The 18860-nt window shown below is 35.0% G+C and overlaps 1 protein-coding gene across 2 annotated transcripts; it reads left to right on the plus strand.

Moving 5' to 3' along the window:
- Positions 1 to 9714: 9714 nt before the first annotated feature.
- LOC110731079 (serine/threonine-protein kinase HT1-like) lies at positions 9715 to 18655 on the plus strand. Of its 2 annotated transcripts, none has more exons than XM_021910925.1 (6): positions 9715 to 10630; positions 11615 to 11747; positions 11917 to 12112; positions 12540 to 12664; positions 16686 to 16844; positions 18005 to 18655. In XM_021910925.1, the coding sequence occupies exons 1-6, from the start codon at positions 10467 to 10469 to the stop codon at positions 18308 to 18310; spliced, it is 1083 nt and encodes a 360-aa protein (XP_021766617.1). In that variant the 5' UTR covers positions 9715 to 10466; the 3' UTR covers positions 18311 to 18655. The 2 variants fall into 2 exon arrangements, with proteins under 2 accessions (XP_021766617.1, XP_021766622.1); XM_021910930.1 differs by having other exon boundaries at positions 10456 to 10630; positions 11615 to 11751.
- Positions 18656 to 18860: the final 205 nt, after the last annotated feature.

Here is an 18860-nt window from a genome sequence, read left to right on the forward strand (position 1 = left end):
TTGACAATATGAATAAGAATGCTAGTACTTATTCTGCTTATATTGCTAAGTCTATTGATTTATGGCATGCTAGATTGGGTCACGTTAACATTGATTCGATTAAAAGGCTTAAAAATTTAAATTTGATTCCACGTTTTTCTAACACTGATTTTTCGAAATGTCAAATTTGTGTTGAAGCCAAATTCACAAAGAAGCCATTTAAATCAGTAGATAGACAGACTGAAGTACTAGAACTTGTTCATAGTGACTTGGGTGATTTTAATAATCACGAGAGCAGAGGGGGTAAAAAGTATTACATTACTTTTGTTGATGATTGTTCACGTTTTGCATGGTTTATCTTCTCGGGTCTAAGGACAAAGCTGAGGAAATGTTCCTCAAATATAAAGCTGGGGTAGAAAACCAATTGAACAAGAAGATTAAGAGGGTTAGGAGTGATAGGGGTGGTGAGTATAATCCTGACACTCTTAAGGCATTTTGTGAGCAACTCGACATTGTACATGAGACGACAACTCCCTATTCACCCGAACAAAACGGTATAGCTGAAAGAAAAAATAGAACTTTACTGAATATGATGAATTATATGCTTATTAGTTCTGGGCTTCCTAATAACATGTGGGGGGAGGCTATTTTTTCTGCTTGTCATGTTTTGAACAGGGTTCCTCATAAGAAGCTTGACAAGACTTCATACGAAATATGGAAAGGTCGAGTACCAAACCTGAAATACTTGAAAGTGTGGGGGTGCCTAGCAAAAGCAGGCATACCTAGTTTCAAAAGGGACAAAATTTGTCCTAAAACAGTTGATGCTATTTTTGTTGGCTATGCTTATCAAAGTGCAGCTTATCGTTTCTTTGTTAAAGGTACTAACAACTTTTATGCAGGTGGCCATATCATTGAGGAAAGAGATGTAGAATTCTTTGAGAACATTTTTCCTTGGAAAATGTCTCCCCCTAATGATAGTGAATTACCTGCTAGTAGTTCTGTTATTGTTAATGCTCCTATTACTAACGATGATTCTGTTTTGGAGCCAATTAAGGAGAAGCAAAAGGGCACGAAAGGACAACAGTTGTGGTCCCGATTTCATTACTTCCTTTTTATTTGAATCTTCCTTAACTGATGATGATTTTTTGCATATCTTTGTTTTGGAAGATGATCCAAGAGCCTATGATGAGGTAATGAGGTCAGTTGATGCTGTTTTTTTGGAAAGAAGCAATTGATAGTGAGTTGCAATCAATTCTCAATAATAACAACTTGGGAATTGGTTGAACTTCCTAGAGGTTGTAAGTCCATTACTTGTAAATGGATCTTTAGGAAAAAATTGAAAGCCAATGGATCCATAGAAAAGTATAAGGCAAGGATAGTGGTAAGGGGTTTTACTCAAAAGTTTGGCATTGATTATTTTGATACTTACTCCCTTGTCACTAAAATTGCAACCATTAGGACTTTAATTGCTCTTGCTTGCATTTTTTATCTTGTTGTTCACCAAATGGATGTCAAAACTGCATTTTTTATTTGTGACTTGGATGAGGAGATTTTACATGGTCCAACCTGAAGGGTTCGTTCTTCTGGGCCAAGAGAACAAGGTTTGTAAGTTAGTCAAGTCATTGTATGGGCTTTCGATAAATTCGATAAGACTATGACTGGTAATGGTGTTCATGTTAATGAAGGTGACTCATGTGTTTATTCTAAGCATGATAGTCTTGGTTGTGTGATTATTTGTCTTTATGTGGATGACATATTAATTTTTGGGACTGACTTGGATCGGGTAAATGAGACAAAATAGTTTTTGAGTTCCAATTTTGAAATAAAAGACATGGGTGAGGCAAATGTGATTTTGGGAGTAAAAATCAAAAGGAATCCAAATGGCATCTGTCTTAATCAATCACACTATGTTGAAAAACTTCTTAAGAAATTTGACTCATTTAATGTCGATCCAGTTAAGACTCCATATGACCCAAGCTTCCACCTAAAGAAAAATAATGGTGATCCAGTTGATCAGTCTGAATATGCTAGAATTATTGGTAGTGTTATGTTTCTTATGAACTACACTAGACCTGACATTGCTTATTCTGTTAGTAGGTTAAGTAGGTACACTAATAACCCAAGCAGTGATCATTAGATTGCTCAAAGGAGGTTGCTTAGGTACCTTAAGGGTACTATGGATTGGGGTTTGCACTACTCCAAATTTCCTGGAGCTTTGGAGGGTTTTTGTGATGCCAACTGGGTATCCGACAATGATGAAGTTAACTCCACCAGTGGCTATGTCTTCACCCTTGGGGGTGGAGTCGTATCTTGTAAGCGATCTTGTAAGCGATCTTGTACTGCTATATCTACTATGGAATCTGAGTTTATTGCTCTTGAATTGGCATGTCATGAGGCAGAATGGTTGAGGAACATGCTTGCTGATATTCCACTATGGGCAAAGCCAGCTCCTTCAGTTGCACTTCACTGTGATTTGCAAGCTGCGATTACTGTTGCACACAACCATGCCTATAATGAGAAGAAGAGACACATTCGTCTGAGGCATAAGGCCGTCAGAAATTTGTAGTCTGAAGGGGTGATATCACTGGACTATGTTAAGTCCGAAAAGAACATTGCGGATCCGTTGGCTAAAGGCCTATGTATAAAACTAGTTTTGGAAACATCGGAAGAGATGGGGCTAAAGCCCGTTGTATGAATTGTGAAATAGTGAACTCCTACTCACTATGAGTTCAAAGGGAAATATTATATAATAATTAGGAAGCACAGTTTTTATTTTTTGTCCATCTCTAGATGTTTGTTTTGTGCTTAGCTACAAATGAGAAAGAGGTTGAGCATATGACTCTTAACGAACCCATATCTATATTTTTGGAGGTGTGTTGTAGCTCACACTTGATGGGATTCACCTACTTAGGTGTGGAAGTGTGGCCACTTCCTATGAGTATTTCGTGGGCTTATACTCTAGAGCACCTATGAGCATCCAAGCTTGGACGTATGACCAGTATAATGCGTCACCTTTATTTGCGGAATCAGAATATTATACATGTTCGATTGTGTGGCTCAAAGTGACAGGTCCCTAACTCCCTATTGAGTTCAAGAGGAAGGTCACTTGGTAGGTGAGGGATCATAGCTTGATGTCCACTATGTGTTAATTCAAATCGCGAGACATTGACACTTATGCAATTGTTTTATTTTGCCCGGAATCATTTTTTTTTCTTCCTTTGAGTTCTTTTTCATTTCTTCGAACCTGTGGGGGATTGTTGGAAATTCTTGATATAAAACAAGAGTGTTGGAAGAAAACAAGAGAGAAAGACTCACAAATGAAAGGGAAAAAGTCCCACATTGGTTGGGGGGAGAGGTTTTGCCTGGTTTATATGTTAGTTGAGTGACTTGGAGGTAGCTGTTGTACCACACACACGCGCGCGCGTGCCTCGGGACTTGGGTCAGGTCGGGTCGAGCTCGTGCCTCGGGACTTGGGGTCTTGGGGAATGCGATGCGCGAGCGTGGGTCCCTCTTATCTTTTTGGAGAAATTTTATTTCCTTTCGTTGTTGACAGAATATTCCTTAACATTTATTCCAGTTTTGACTGTTGAGATTTTCTGATTGTTGGGAATGTGTTCAGCGATTAATTCCTTGATTATAGCTGGTCGTTACTCTCCTTGATTATTGCTTTGTATTAATCGACTTAATTAATCTGGACGCTTTTCTGGCCGAGCAGTTTCCTTCTTTTCTGCTAGCCATTTTCCCTTTGCTGCCTATTTATACTCGGTTTTTCTTCAGCCAAAATATACAACAATTCGTACCTCTCTCTCTTCTCTAAAATACTAAACACTGTTCTTAATTTTTTTGGGCAAGTATTCTGAATTCCAGTCGGGTTTGTGAGTGTACATAAACTCCGGCGCCGTGCTTATCCTAGAGGGCGACCGCTTCTTGTCTACTGCACCGGGAGGTAGCGCGGAATCGTCTTTTAGGTCAGTGGTTCGCCACGACACAACTACTGTCAGTTTTGATTCACACATCAAGAGATAAGTAATTTCTGTTTTATTGCTTATAGTATAACAACTTCTTATACCGATTGGGCATAATCATTGTTAATTGCTTAATGGGGCTTCTTACCGGATCAATAAAACTGTATAAAATATAGCAAAAGTTCTTTTAAATGGGCATAATTATTAACAAGTCACAATTTAATACATGGGTATATTAATTATTTAATTAGAGATTTCTCAAATGAGCTTATAAAATATTCATGGTGCTAAGATACCAAGTATCATGTATGATGGGCTGATACTATTTTCTAGCTAGCCTTTCCACTTTGTTCCACGATTACTATTTGTATACATTTTGTATCCACTATAATATATACTCAACAATTACTTATATTATCCAACAAATATTATGGCTTATCTTATGAAATGAATATGTGAACAACAAACTGATCGATCTCTTGCCACTTTGCCGGCCATCGTAGACTTCCAATAAAATACAATCCTAAGTTATGTTATCTAGACCGTTCATTACCTTTTTAGTATGTATGTCGGATTCTCAACATTTTAATATGGGTATGAGTTTATCGTCACTTTCTTTTAGAACAAAATCATTAAAAACTTTCATAAATAGCCAAAAAGAGATTAACACTTGGACAAAATTATTATTCTTCTTCCCGTCAAAAAAACAAAAAAAAAAAAAAAAAAAAAAAAAATCAAGATTTTGCTTATATTACATGGCACATATATATGTGGCAATTATTGCTTAGTGTGTTATCGTATGAGACATGATATTTGGCAAAAAGTTAGAATGTTAAGTCTACTTATGCTTTGGATCGATGAAACTCAACTTTATGTTATGTTACGAAATATATGAACGACCGATATGATTGCAGATATAAAGCATTTCATGGATTTGAGAAAGAAAATTTGACTTATCATAAGAAACTTTGAGAAAGAAATTTGAGAGATATAATGCTAGAAATTATGGTCTAGAACTTAAGACCACATTTGATGTTGTAACTTGAAATTTTAATGTGGGAAGGATATAAATGCATGAGCCGGTCCTCATTGATATCAGATATCAACAAACATTGTTAATATAATGGCAATGTTGTAAATAATAGGCAAGACTTTTGGAAAAGTTTTGATAAAATAATGGAAAGTTGAGGTGGACTCTGTTGTGCTCATTTGTGGGTAAATCTGGGAAGGAGGAGAGAGAAACAATTCCCCCAAAGTGAAACCCACCTCTCTCCCTAACAATGAAGGAATGCACGTCAATCTTATAAAACACTACCGATGGCGCATCTCAAACACTATCGGCGGCGAATCTCAAACATTATCGGCGGCTTTGCCGCCAAATTAAATGAAAACCCTAAGTAAAAAGGAGTAATTTAGGGTATAATTAACCCCTAAGGGTATGGGTTGAACTCCTCCATTGTTTCCACCATTAAAGATGAGCTTTCATTGCTTCACCATTGAAGATGAACTTTTATTCTCCATTGAAGGCAGCCACAAGAGTTTGCGTTGGTTGAATGCGAATTGACGATGATCATTAACGTCGATTCTTTTGGAAACGGGGTTCGAATTACGGGAATGAGCTGGAATCTTTGTTCTTACAATTTGCCCCTCACTAGCATAATTGAAAAGACTGCAACACCCCTATATTAACAAGTTTGGTTGATATTTGATATCAACTTGTATTTTCTCTAAATGCATCAACCACCAGAGTTAAGGTTGGATTTAACATGCAAATGCAAAATATTGGTGACAAGCAAATTGATAAAAGTAGGAGATTTTAAGGTTGTCGATGAGATAGATTGAGGTAAATGCCTCAATCATATTAACCTTTTACATATCTTAAGTTACTTTATACAAATACGCAAGTTTATAATGATTTCAACTCAATGCTTAAATAAATGATAAAATTTTCTTTAGCCATGACTTTGCGAGAAAGCAATGAGAAAACAAAATTAATAAGCGCTCTAAATTTTTTTAACAATCTAAAATTTTTTCCCTAACCTATCTCCTCTCTCCTTTATCTAAAACCCTAGCCTCATATTAAAGGGTTTTGGAGGGAGTTCCTTCCAATTTTAACGGCAACAAGTCATAAATCTTTGTTTCCTTTGTATTTTTTTCCTTTGTCTTTGTTTGTTTAGTTTTACAGAAATTCTTATATGTAGCTAGTCACATCGTGGTCAGCCATTATGGGAGTTACTTTGATAGTGTTATAGGATTACTCGATCAGTATTACAGGGATTATTTCATCAATGTTATAGGGGTTATTCAGTCAGTGTTACAGGGGTTACTCGGTTAGTATTATAGGAAATACTTTTTTTTTGTTTTTTTTTTAACAACTAGTCACATGGTGTGGCCAATTGCACACAAAACGCGTTGTTAAGTTTATAATATAACTCTTCCTTTTTTGATTTAAGAGGAACAATTCTTCCTTGAAAAATGGAGTTTTTCCTCTCCACTTTTTCTATGAAGAACTTTCTCTTTCGGAAGACAAAGTTTTTCTTCCCTATTTAGAGGAAGGATAATTTTCTTATTGATATAACACTACAAAAATAAAAGCTTTTTAGAAACAAAGTTTGGCAATAAATTTTTAAAACGTTGCTACATAGTAACTAAAATAATTTTTTTCATTGCCTAATTAAAAGCGACATATTATGCTTTACTTTTTTAATAATTAATGGCTACGTGTTTTTGATTTGTTGTTGTTTAAAACAAATTGTCTTACTAGTTGTTACTAGATGGCATCATATTTTTGTCTTGTTGCCATATAGCAACAAATTATGACAACTGATATTTTATTTGTATTGATTTAGAAACAAACAAAGGCAATGAATTTTTGAATTGTTGCCACTAGAAACAAGTCGTCTAAACTATTGTTGCTAGTTGATAACATATTTTTTTATTTGTTGCCATAACCAATGTCAGTTAATGACAACAATTTTTTTATTTTTTTTTTTTTTTTTTTTTGCCATTGGAAACAAGTTGTATTACAGTTTGTTGTTAATTTATATGTAGGCCACTTTTTAATATTAAGTATAATATTATTTGGAGACACTCTTCTTGTTATTTGTTGCTATAATGACATCAAATAGAGATAGCTTTCAATTTCGTCTCTAATTTAGAGACAGATTTTTGATTTCGTCTGTAATTTAGAGACAAATTTTTTAATTCCGTCTCTAATATTTCGTTCACTTATTATCAAGCATAGAATTAAACAAATAGTACTTGGTATAGTTGGTAAGAGTTGAGGTCATGTGTTCGACTCCTACCAACTGCAATTCTTGAGACTGGGGATTCAAAGAGTCTTACATGCAAAGCCGAGCCGAGTTGACCCGAGTAAGGTTTAAAAATTGGTAAAGGGATCGGGTTGAACCGAATAGCTAATAAGGATTGGGTTTTTGTCTTGTAGTGTTGATAGCAACCAATATAAATGATTTGTTGTTATTTTTATGAACCAACTTTAATAATTTGTTGCTAATTTTAGGAACCAACATTAATAATTTGTTGCTATTTTTAGAAACCAACATTAATAATTTGTTGCTACTTTTAGCAACAACTAATGGTAATCTGTTGTCAAAGTTGGCAACGCATGCACCAAGAACAACAACCATCATGGAAACTATATTTAGATGAATGCAATATTGCAACAAAATTATTTTGCAAATGGTAGCCAAAATCCCATGGCAAAAAGCCTTTTAGTAACAACAGATTTTCGTTTCCAACCCGTTGCTAACTAGAGTTGGCAATGGATTTTTGGTGAATAGCAACAAATTTTAGTTGTTGCTATATTGACTTAATTTTGTACTGTAATGGAATACTATAAAATGGTTTCATTGGTGAAGAATTATGCAGGAATTGCAAAAGTCATCAAAAATTTGAAATCAGAAGAACTAGAGGTGATCAAACTTCGGTCTAGAGTCAAAGCATAAAAGTTCATAGGGTTGAGCTTTTTGAACTAAAATATACAAAGTATGTTATTAGGGTTGCCCAAACTTGCACCTTTTTTGGTTCATTGGGCTGGGGCATTGTTGATCACTTATAAGAAAAAACAAATGAAGATAATCCTCACAGCTACAACTAATCGTGAGTTTGTTTCTGTAAATGGGCTTTCCAGCAATAATAGCATAAAATATTCCACAATGTGAGATTTAATCGACAATCATAGTTTATACGAAGGAACTTTTTATTTGATTTGATATGTTATCTATTTATTATTAGATTCAAACTTTTTTTGTAGATACCATATGAATTTTTATTAATGAAATGATTTCACTATAAATAAAAAAATCAAATAGTATACCAATCATATACTTCCTCCTTTTATTCAATCGCATCATTTGCACTTTTTCACTATTCACACATCTCTCTTTGACAATCATTATCATTGATAAGTTCAATATATCATTCCCCCGTTTTAAATAAAACACATGTAGAAAGAATAATCATAGTCATGTGTGATTTTGTTAGATTTTCTTATTCATTGTGTATATTCAAAATATCTACCTACTAAAATTTAAGGATTTTTTTACTTTTACCACAAAAAAAAAACCACGAAATTGTTTTTTACTACCAAAAGTTCTAAAAGTTTTATTTTACCAAAAAAAAAAAAAAAAAATGATTTTTTACCACCTGCCGTCAAAAAAACCGGTAAAACTAACGGATTTTTTAAATTCTTCGAATTTGTGCCAAACACATGGTCTTTAGGAGTTTCGGGGGGCATTTTGGCCCTTTGGATCCAATTTGAGGTCAAAATCTACAAAAAAAAATGGTCGTAAATGACTCGTTTTTCCTACTAAAAACACCTCGATTTACGTGAAACATGCAAAACGAGGCATTTTCGATCATTTTTGGTCAATTTTGACCTCAAATTGGACCCATAGGACCAAAATACTCCCCTAAACCTATAAAGAACATGTTTTGCACACGAAAATTAAAGATTTTTTTTATAAAAAAAACAATTAGATTTAACGATTTTCTTAATGGTAGGTGGTAAAATGCAATTTTTAGAATTTTTTTTTGTGGTAAATAAAGGTTTTAAAAGTTTTGGTGGTAAATTTCGAGTTTTATTTTGGTGGTGAAAGTCAAAAAATCCAAAATTTTATCACTAATAATTTGAGTATTTATGGTTTGTACATTGATATGTTTGATGAAGAAAAACATGTCAACTGATTTGAAACGAAAGAAGTATACTCCAATTATGCCTTAACCCCGTCAAAAAAAATAAAATAAAATAATAAAAAAAAAATTATGCCTTAACCCCCTCCATTTTGTTGGTGGCCTAGATTCCAAATTCCAAGCAAAGAGCAAGCCAAGCCAAGCCAAGCAAAATTATTTGGAGAATGATTGAGCTCCCAATACTAAACTAAGAACATCAATATTTTTCTTTATTAAAAAAAACATGAATCACTTCATATGCTCTCCACGTGTGTACGTCTTATTCGACACATGTATTTTCATATTTCCTTTTTCTCTCTCTCGATTTCATTTTAAAAAATCAAATCAAATTTTTTACCTCTCACTTTTTTCAAGTTTTTAAATAAAGGTTCGTTTGGCATTATTGTGGTTTTCTGTTTTTTGGTTTTTTGATTTTCAAAATCATTTAATATATGTCACATAATAAATAAAAAATTAGTCAAACTTATTAAAATACTGATAATTTAGAAAACTGATAACAAAAAAATGAAAACATCTTTTTCTTGTTTCCTGTTTTTTATTTTTGATTTTTTTTTTAAAAAAAAAACAGAAAACAATACCAAATCAGCTCTAAAAAATTAAATTAAAAAAAACAACAAAATACTGACCGGAACAAATTCCTGCGAATATCTTCACCGGAACTTCCATTTTCACTTTTAGAGAGAGAAAATTAGTGCTTAGAGAGAGAAAGTAAAAATACTCTGCAAATCATACACCCCACAAAAATTCAGAATTAGTGTTCATTTAATCTTCATTTCAGCTCAAAATTAGCTCAAAAAAGACTATTTTTTTTTTTTTTTTTCAATTTACCAATAAAAGATTCAAACTTTGCTTTTAAAATTTTCTACAATAATCCCACTAAAATTTCAACCCCTCTTTTTTATTTTTAATCTTTATTTTGTTGCTTCAAGTGTAAGTTTCTCTGTTCTTTTTGCTACCCTTTTTCCTCCCCACAATTTTGCTTCCATTTTCGGGTACTAAGAAACTTCAAGTTCAATCAAGAAATTTCAAGAAAAAGAATAGTAATAATAGTATTAAGGGGTTGTTTGTTTGTTTGTTGTTTTGGTAATTTCCAAAAAAAATTCAACATTTGACTATTCAGAAGAGAGAGAAAGTTTGGGTTTTTATGGGGTTGATAAACCCCAGATTCTTCTTTTGATGCAACATTAAAAGGCTTATTTTTAAAAATTTAGTTTGATTTTTTTGGGTTTTTCTGGGGATTTTTTTTTTTTTTTTTTTTTTTTTTTTGAAATGAGGCATTCAGGGATTATTTGAGAAAATTAATTAAAGAGTATGAGTTTTGGAAGAGAAGAGAATGATTGTGGGTCAAACAACCCGAATTCTAGAAACGGGTCGATCACCGGGTCACTTGATGAGAGTCTTCTGGTTGACCCGAGATTGTTGTTTATTGGGTCCAAAATTGGGGAAGGAGCTCATGGCAAGGTTTATGAAGGCAGGTCAGATTAATTTAACCAAAAGAAAAAAAAAAATGAAATTGTATTTTTTATGATTTTGTTTTGTTAATTATTCCCTTTTATGTAATAATATTGTTAATAGTGTTTTAAAGTTGCTTAATTTAGAGTGTTTATGTTTAAGGCTTTGGTAATTTTTATTTTATGTTTGTTTGTTTGTTGTTATAATTGATTAATTGGCTAAGTAATAGCTGATTTCTGTAAATGTTTGCTGAATTTTGTTTTTCCTTGTAACTGTTTTAGTTTTACTTTGGTCAATAGAACAGTTTAAAATTTATAGGGGGCTTAGAAGTAGATTTGTATGCTGTCATCATGCTAATTAGACTGTAACAAGAACAGCAATAGCAGCAACAACCCGGTATTAGTGCCTACAACAGGCTCGAGATTAGGTTCGGTGAGGTCCAGATGTATGCCGTCTTACCCCTATTACTGTTGTCTGTTGGTATTTTAGATTGGGGTATAAAAGAATAGTATAGTTGTAAAGTGTAACCATTTTTCTGTTTTAGAGGGAAGTGGGGTGGGGTGAGGAGAGATTAGATGAACCCTATATCTTCATATAATAGTAAAGCTGGCCTGAGATTAGGTCTGGATGTATGCCGTCTTGCCCCTATTACAATTGGTATTTTCGATTGGGGTATGAAAGAAAAGCATAGTTGTTAAGTGTGAGCAATTTGGGGGGAAGCTACAAATATTGCGGAGTATAATGCACTGAATTCTTCCTATGATTTTCATAGTGCACTTAGTTAAAGATGAAGCTAAAAACATTTTGATACTGAATTCAGTCTTTAAGTTACACATTGGACTTGGTAAATAATGTCTTGTTCATAAAATTTTGTTGTAGTGCTTTATAAGATTGTGCTATGTGACTCTTATTATTGAGGGCCTTTGTGTAGCACTAGCACCATATGGGCATTGCTTTGGTATGTACTATGAGCTATTGGTGTAGTAATTTATACTTCCTTAATGCAGATATGGTGACAGAATTGTGGCTATTAAAGTTCTTAACCGTGGGAGTACTACTGACGAGAGGGCTTTGCTCGAAAGTCGCTTTATACGGGAGGTTAACATGATGTCTAGAGTTAAACATGAGAACCTCGTCAAGGCAGGTCTTTAATTTTGATTTGTGAATTGCTTGTGTCCCTTTTTCTACTTCAAACCTCCCTATTCCTTCTATCTGTTGCAGCAGAGAAGCTTGTATTTTTGCTGTATTTTTCTGGTTTGGAAATCTGCTTCAAGCATGTCATATATTTAGCCATTATTTTTCATTGCAGTTTATTGGAGCTTGCAAAGACCCATTGATGGTTATAGTTACGGAATTGTTACCAGGGCTATCATTGCGGAAGTACTTAAACAGTCTTCGTCCAAACCAGCTTGAGCTAAATGTGGTGTTGAGTTATGCACTTGACATTGCTCGTGCAATGGACTGTCTGCATGCAAATGGAATCATACACAGAGATTTAAAGCCTGGTATTGCCAGGACTATCCTTTGTTTGTAGACTATTTTACATACTGATATATTAGGAAGTGAACTAAGTACAACTACCATCTGTATTTTTTTTTTTTTTTTTTATTTCATAACCTAATTGTTTGGTAGACTTGGGATGTAATGAGATTGAAGCATTTAAACTAGATTTTTTAATTTAATTTCTCTCACTTTATTCTACTTGTTTTCCAACTGTATGATGTAATTTTGCTTTTGCTCTCATTTTCTGTTGCCAAGTGTGTTTCTGAATGTATATTTATACTACATATATTTAATCATTTCAGCCTTTCAGGTTGTAATGCAAATAATTCCTTTTCTTGATTTGTTTGCTTATTTATGTTATTAACTGTGACAAGTTTTTGTTCATTGTGGAGACTCTATATCGATTGTCTATTGTTATGCTGTTTGCAGATAATCTGCTGCTTACTGCCAATCACAAGTCTGTGAAGCTTGCAGATTTTGGTCTTGCAAGAGAAGAAACTCTGACTGAGATGATGACTGCAGAAACTGGGACATATCGCTGGATGGCTCCTGAGGTAGGTATTATTTATTATTTATTTTTATGAGTGGTAAATTGAATTTTCTTGGATGATCTCAAATATGGTTCGAAAATTCGGTTTTGGTCATGATCCCTAGAACGGCCTGGCGTGGCGGGAACAGAGTTGATGCATTGACTGCGGACCGTGACGCGATTGTTGCAATACGAATTTGATTATAAAGTATTGTTAAGATCTTACAATAATTGTAAGCTATTAGTGTTTTTAGACTATTAGGGGCATAGAGCCTTAATTGGGGAGATGTGAGGAAACTCTTGCTCTATCTCAAAATAGCAAGTAACTTTTGAGGGAAACACGGGATGTAAAGTTCAATGCGGGGCGATTAGGGGTTGATACGTTGAATCATTTGATTTAGATGAGATCGCGGGTTTTTGATGCATCCTGTATTGAACCGGATGATTTTGGAATTTGGACCAATCAATTGAAAATCCTTTGCAATATGGCCGTATTGAAACGCTGCGGCTATATTTTTGCACCATGAATTCAATGCAAATTATTTTAGGAAGAGGGCTACAACATATCTAGGCATATGGTGTTTGGTTTGTAAAGGGGTAAGGGGTAGAAGGAGAAAGGAAAGCAACTCCTTTATTACTCCTAGGTTTTTTTTTGGACATTTTATTTATAAAAGGAAAGGGAAACCATGTATATGGGGTAGAAGGAGAAAGGAAAGCAACTCCTTTATTACTCCTAGGTTTTTTTTTTTTTTTTTTTTTTTGGACATTTTATTTATAAAAGGAAAGGGAAACCATGTATATCTATCCTTCCATGCCATTCCTCTATTCACCACCACCACCTTTATTCTCCACCACTACTAGTGCCATTCCTCTATGCTTCCAACACCGTCGCCCTCCCTCCTTTACTGCCGCATTGAGGCCAACACCCCTCTCCCTGGATACGCCGCTTCTCCTCCTTTCTCTCTCGACTCTTTCTCTTAGATCTATTATTTTTGATGAAATTTCTTGATGTTTGGGGTTAATTTTAGAGTAAGTGGTGTGATTTTTAAATGTTAAGAGTTGTTTTTGTTGTATTAGGGGCTTAGGGCTATGCTGGCATGGTTAGGTTTTTTTTTTTTTGAAGTGGTTTGGTGAAATTGGGAGGGTTGGATGGTGTTTTCATGGTGGTGGAAGGGTGGTTTCATGTGGGTTGGTTGTGTTTTCGGTGGTGGGTTAGTGGTGGATTGGGTGTTCATGAAGGGTTTTTTTTTTTTTTTTTTTTTCCTCTCCCAATTTTTAAAGTGAGTGTTTTTTGAAGGGTGCGGCGACACTAGTGGTTAGGATGGTTTTGCCGTCGGTCACTTTTTCGGTGGTCGGGGCGAATCTGGCAGAGGTTATGACAATTTCGGCATTAAATGGTGGCGGTATGGTGTATTAGGGTGGTCAAAGTGGTAGTTTAGTTGGTTGGGTGTAGAAGAGTTAGGGAGGGGCTTAGGATGTTTCCTTGGGGGTGTGGGAAACGGGAATCATGGTAGAAGAAAGTGGGGGAATGGATGGGGTATAGCGAATGATTAAATTAGCCTAATAAACGATAAGGGAATCATGGTAGTTGGTTACCTTTCCCTTTCTTGAATCCCTGTAAACAGTTGCCATGTGTTCCTCTAATTGTATACTTCCTCCGTTCTTTTTTAAATGCAACACTTCCCATAAATGGAAATGTCATATTAAATGCAACACACTATATATGGTAAGTTTTTTTGAGTGAATTTACAGCTTTACCCTTACTTAAACAACATTACATTTTTTAATTACTCTCACACCACTCTTAAACATTAGTTAAACTTCAAACCACTTCTACCCCACACTCATTTTACTGGTGCACTTTCCCCCTCTCCCTCTCTCTTCATCCCCACTATTCCCCATAGCCACCAGCCCACTACCTCCACCATCATCCACCCACCAACATCACCTTCACATAAACCACCACTAAAACCACTGAATCTACCATCAACCTCACCGATACTTCTACCAACTCCACTGAAACCACCCTAAATCTCACCAAAACCACCATAATCCCACCGAAACCACCACCAATCTTCATCACCATCTCCAAATCCACAAGATCTACAAACCTTACAACCTTAGCCGCCGGAAACACCATCTCTTCAAATTTATGATGAATCATCCTCTTCTTAACACCACCACCATTACCCTCTTCCCAAGACCACTATAATCAACTTTCTACACTCTGAAATTGTTGGATTATGTCCACTTTTTACTTGCTTCAGTCCTCAATTTGTAGATCTAAAATCCTAAGGTTAATTTTGTATTTTCGGTGAGCATGATAGGGTGACTTAGATGTTTTCGGTGGTTGTTCACTGGGAGTGGTAGTGGTCTGGTAGGTTCTGGTAGAAAGGGTGGTGGTTTCGGTGCAAGGGGTGGTGGTTTTCGGTTGGAGTGGTGGTTTTCGGCTGGAGTGGTAGTTTCAATAGAAGGGTTGGTGGTTTTCGGTGGGAATGGTGGTGGTTTCAGTAGAAGAGGTGGTGGTTTTCGGTTGGAGTGGTGGGGATGTTGGTGGTTTCCGATGGGAGTGTGGTGGCATGTTGTTGGTTGAGGTGGGTGGGTTTAAAGATCTCAAGTCCATCACGTGGGTACATCCCACTTAATCTCTTCTTTAATTAAAATGTTTAAGTCCATGTGGGACTACACTTTTATCCCCTCTCTCCACTTTCTTAATTTCTGTGCAAAAGTGTGTGTTGCATTTAAAAGAGAACGGAGGAAGTACTTTATATTGGCACTATAAGATGATCCTCAGTTTTATAGGCATGTCTTGCTGACATATCACTTTGTTTTAAGTTATTACATATTTAATTGAAGTCAGCAAATAGTCATATAAAAGAGATTCTAGCTAGACTATGCTCTTTTAGTACTTTAGTTCTTAATTAGTGATAGAGTGGAACCATGAATAGTCCAGAGCAAGAAATTTCATTGTTGTAGAGGTTGTTTAAATCAGTTGATTGACCAAAAGACTACTATTTCCTCTCTTAGGTACTTTCTCTTCTTCTTATGCCCATCCAATCAATTTAACAACTGAAGGATGCCATGTTCTGGCATAATTTAGGATTTAATGTTTATTAGTTGTGTCTAGTACTATGTGATATACTGTCTTGTAGACTAGTATGTAATTTGCTAGATTATGTTGATCGCATGCTTTCTTTTATCCTTTTGGTAAATCATATGCACCATGATATATCATTCAAATACACAAAGTAGTTGCCTCTTACATTTAGTGAATTTGGATTGTTGTCATGTTGTGGATGTATTTCCTGGTTTAAATTTCCTTCATTTTACATGAGAGCCCTTATCTGAACTTTCTATCCCTTATTCGTGCTTATTTTTTTCTAATTTGAAGTTTGAACATATCCTAACTTTCTTAGTTGTAAGCTTAGCCCTTATCGAAGCTAATTTTTCCTATAACATGTTTGAACTTATCTAAACTTAACACCCCGGTCTTTTAGTCCTTAGGATATTTTCTAAAGAAATGTAATTTCCATTTTCTTGAAACAAACAAAAGTTTGTAAAGTTGTTGAAGATAATATAGGCTTTAAATCAGGTTGGAACATTGTCTTAGGGCTTGTTTAGTTTATCTTATTTTTGCTTACCTGGTCTGATATGATTTGGTCTGATATGATCTGATGTAGTATGATCTGATCTGGTTTGCTCTGATCTGATATGATTGTCTGATTTGACCAAACTTTGACTTTATGTGTACGCTAAGTGGGGTATTGTTAAATTCGTAATAATGTGTACTTTATTAATATGTAATTTTCATAATTTTTTTCATTATGAAATTAAAGATATTTAGTGATAAAAAACCGCACCATAAAACGATAAAGTTTGTCGGAACTTATTTTTTCTGATTTGATTTGAACTTATTTTTTCTTATCTAATCTGATTAAAACTAATTTTTTTTGAAATAAGTAAAAATAAGGTGAACTAAACATGACCTTAGTTTCCTTCTGTAGTCTATGATAACCTTGTATATGCATCCTGGTTTGTTCTTGCAGTTGTACAGCACAGTCACTTTGCGTCAAGGAGAAAAGAAGCATTACAACAACAGGGTAGATGTGTACAGTTTTGGAATTGTCTTGTGGGAGTTGTTGACTAATCGCATGCCTTTTGAAGGCATGTCCAATTTACAAGCTGCGTATGCTGCAGCATTTAAGGTGTGTAGAGTTAAAATCACTCTGCTGCTGTTAGGTGTCTGTGCCCAGCATATAATGATTTTTCTATTTAATTCTTTGCACCTTCTGTTTTCATGGATATTTTCTTTTATTTGCTTCTTGTGGTCCTGTTGTTTAAGCTTGTTTCCTAATTACTCTTTCCCTCCCTATTGTAAGTCAACTTTGCTTCAGGGCACAAAGCCACAAAGATAAAATAGGCAGAAAAGTGAAGAGTTTGAAGTGAGTGGGTAGGCGTGGGTTCTAACTTTTGAAAAAACTTGGCGAAAGTAGGATGCTAATTTAGAACTGGGACACCCTTGCAGTATTAGTATTAGCGAACCTTTTGTGTTTTTTGAGCATAGTTCCAACTTCCTACTTTATCTTAATTAGTCTGGTGCACTAGTGCAGATCAGTGCACAAGCTTAGTCTCTGTTAATCAAAACTGAAAACCGTATCCAGTAGACCAGTATGCTTTTAGTTTGGGACTGTTCCAATATTGAGAAATATGCCTTCAAATACTATGTTGAACTAGATTATTATATGTTACTTTATCTGGATAAGGGTTACGAATGCTACATCCATTTGGATCTCTCCTGACCTTCCCAATACATGGATCCATACTAGGTTGTTGTAATTGTGCATGTACTTTACATAGGGTTGATCCTACTTGGAGGTTGCTGAAGTATGCATCTCTCTTCATCTAACTTAGAATTTCTATATCGTTTTTATACAAGATTATGTATGATCTTAAAAGAATGTCTTGTTATTGAATGATAATTAATTAAGAAAAAGTGGTAAAATATGTATCCTAAAAATTTGAAAGTGTAGAGAGAAAAAATAGTACGAGAGAATTTAGAGGAAGGCTGATGGCTCGATGTGATGGAGAGACAAAATTAGTAAGCTCTGCTTTAAAATTTACTTGTATTTTACAATGTTTATTGAGACAAGCAAAAACACAAGAAAATTATTGAGGGTTGAAGTGAGTATGTTAATAATCCAGTTTTGAAGGGGACCTTTATTCAGTCTTTTACAAAGTATGGGTTGTCCTTTGTTAAAAGCTAAATACCCTTGTAGTATCCGTCTATAATACAATATAACTATGATATTATGTCTTTTAATGTGAAAGTGTCTGAATAATTTTCTTGTCATAATTTGTAATGCAGCAAGAGAGACCAAAAATTCCAGATGATATAGCCCCAGAACTTGCATTCATCATACAGTCATGTTGGGTTGAAGACCCTAACTTACGGCCTAGCTTCAGTCAGATTATCCGCATGTTAAATCAATATCTCTTTACACTCCAACCACCAGCACCACCTCCACAGCCGTGCTTGCCAGAATCAGAGGCCAATCAGGCTGCTTCAACAAGTAATGGTGCCATTACTGAGTTCTCAGCACGTGCTAGGGGGAAATTCTCTTTCATTCGCCAACTTTTTGCTGCTACAAAGAGGACAAGGAACTTGCAATAAAGAAAACCGGGTAAAATTTTGTGTTGAAACATTCAATAGACGGTTATTCTCTTCTCTTCCCTTTTTTTTTTTTTTGTGTAGTATCTTTTGATTAGTTGGAGAACTTGATGATTAGCTCAGGATGATAATTATTGAAAGAGATAGCATGTTAGTGGGGGAACATGTTCATGTTCAGAAATAAAAGGAAATACACAAGTTGTCAATATTACACCAACGTTCACTTCATTGTAAAGAAAATATATATGGCTTGATCACTTCGTTGCTCGGCAGGATTCATTTAGAGTGGTGTGATGTGGAGTAGTGCCGTAATGAGATGATTTATACACGTATATATCCTTTGATGTAGCTTGTTTCAGTTTTGGTGTATCTCGTTAAGCATGTTTATATGGTCTCAGAGTATGTGTGATCAATCCTTGTGGTCGCTGTGGATTAACTAGAGTACAATTTGTAAGCCTAATGCGAAGTATGTTACGTGGAAGGTTTTGAATCTTTTGTTAGAGTCCTCTAATTAAGTCACCATGTTGCAATGCTGCAGCAAGGACACTGGCTT

The sequence above is a fragment of the Chenopodium quinoa genome, unplaced genomic scaffold, assembly GCF_001683475.1.
Source record: "Chenopodium quinoa cultivar QQ74 unplaced genomic scaffold, ASM168347v1, whole genome shotgun sequence".
Classification (NCBI taxonomy): Eukaryota; Viridiplantae; Streptophyta; class Magnoliopsida; order Caryophyllales; family Amaranthaceae; genus Chenopodium; species Chenopodium quinoa.

Bases quoted from the DNA above. Each gene is read 5' to 3' on its own strand.
- LOC110731079 (XM_021910925.1), top strand. From the start codon at position 10,467: ATGAGTTTTGGAAGAGAAGAGAATGATTGTGGGTCAAACAACCCGAAT. The intron at 12,113-12,539 runs GTATTGCCAGGA...TGCTGTTTGCAG, and splicing joins ACACAGAGATTTAAAGCCTG to ATAATCTGCTGCTTACTGCC. The intron at 16,845-18,004 runs GTGTGTAGAGTT...TTTGTAATGCAG, and splicing joins CGTATGCTGCAGCATTTAAG to CAAGAGAGACCAAAAATTCC.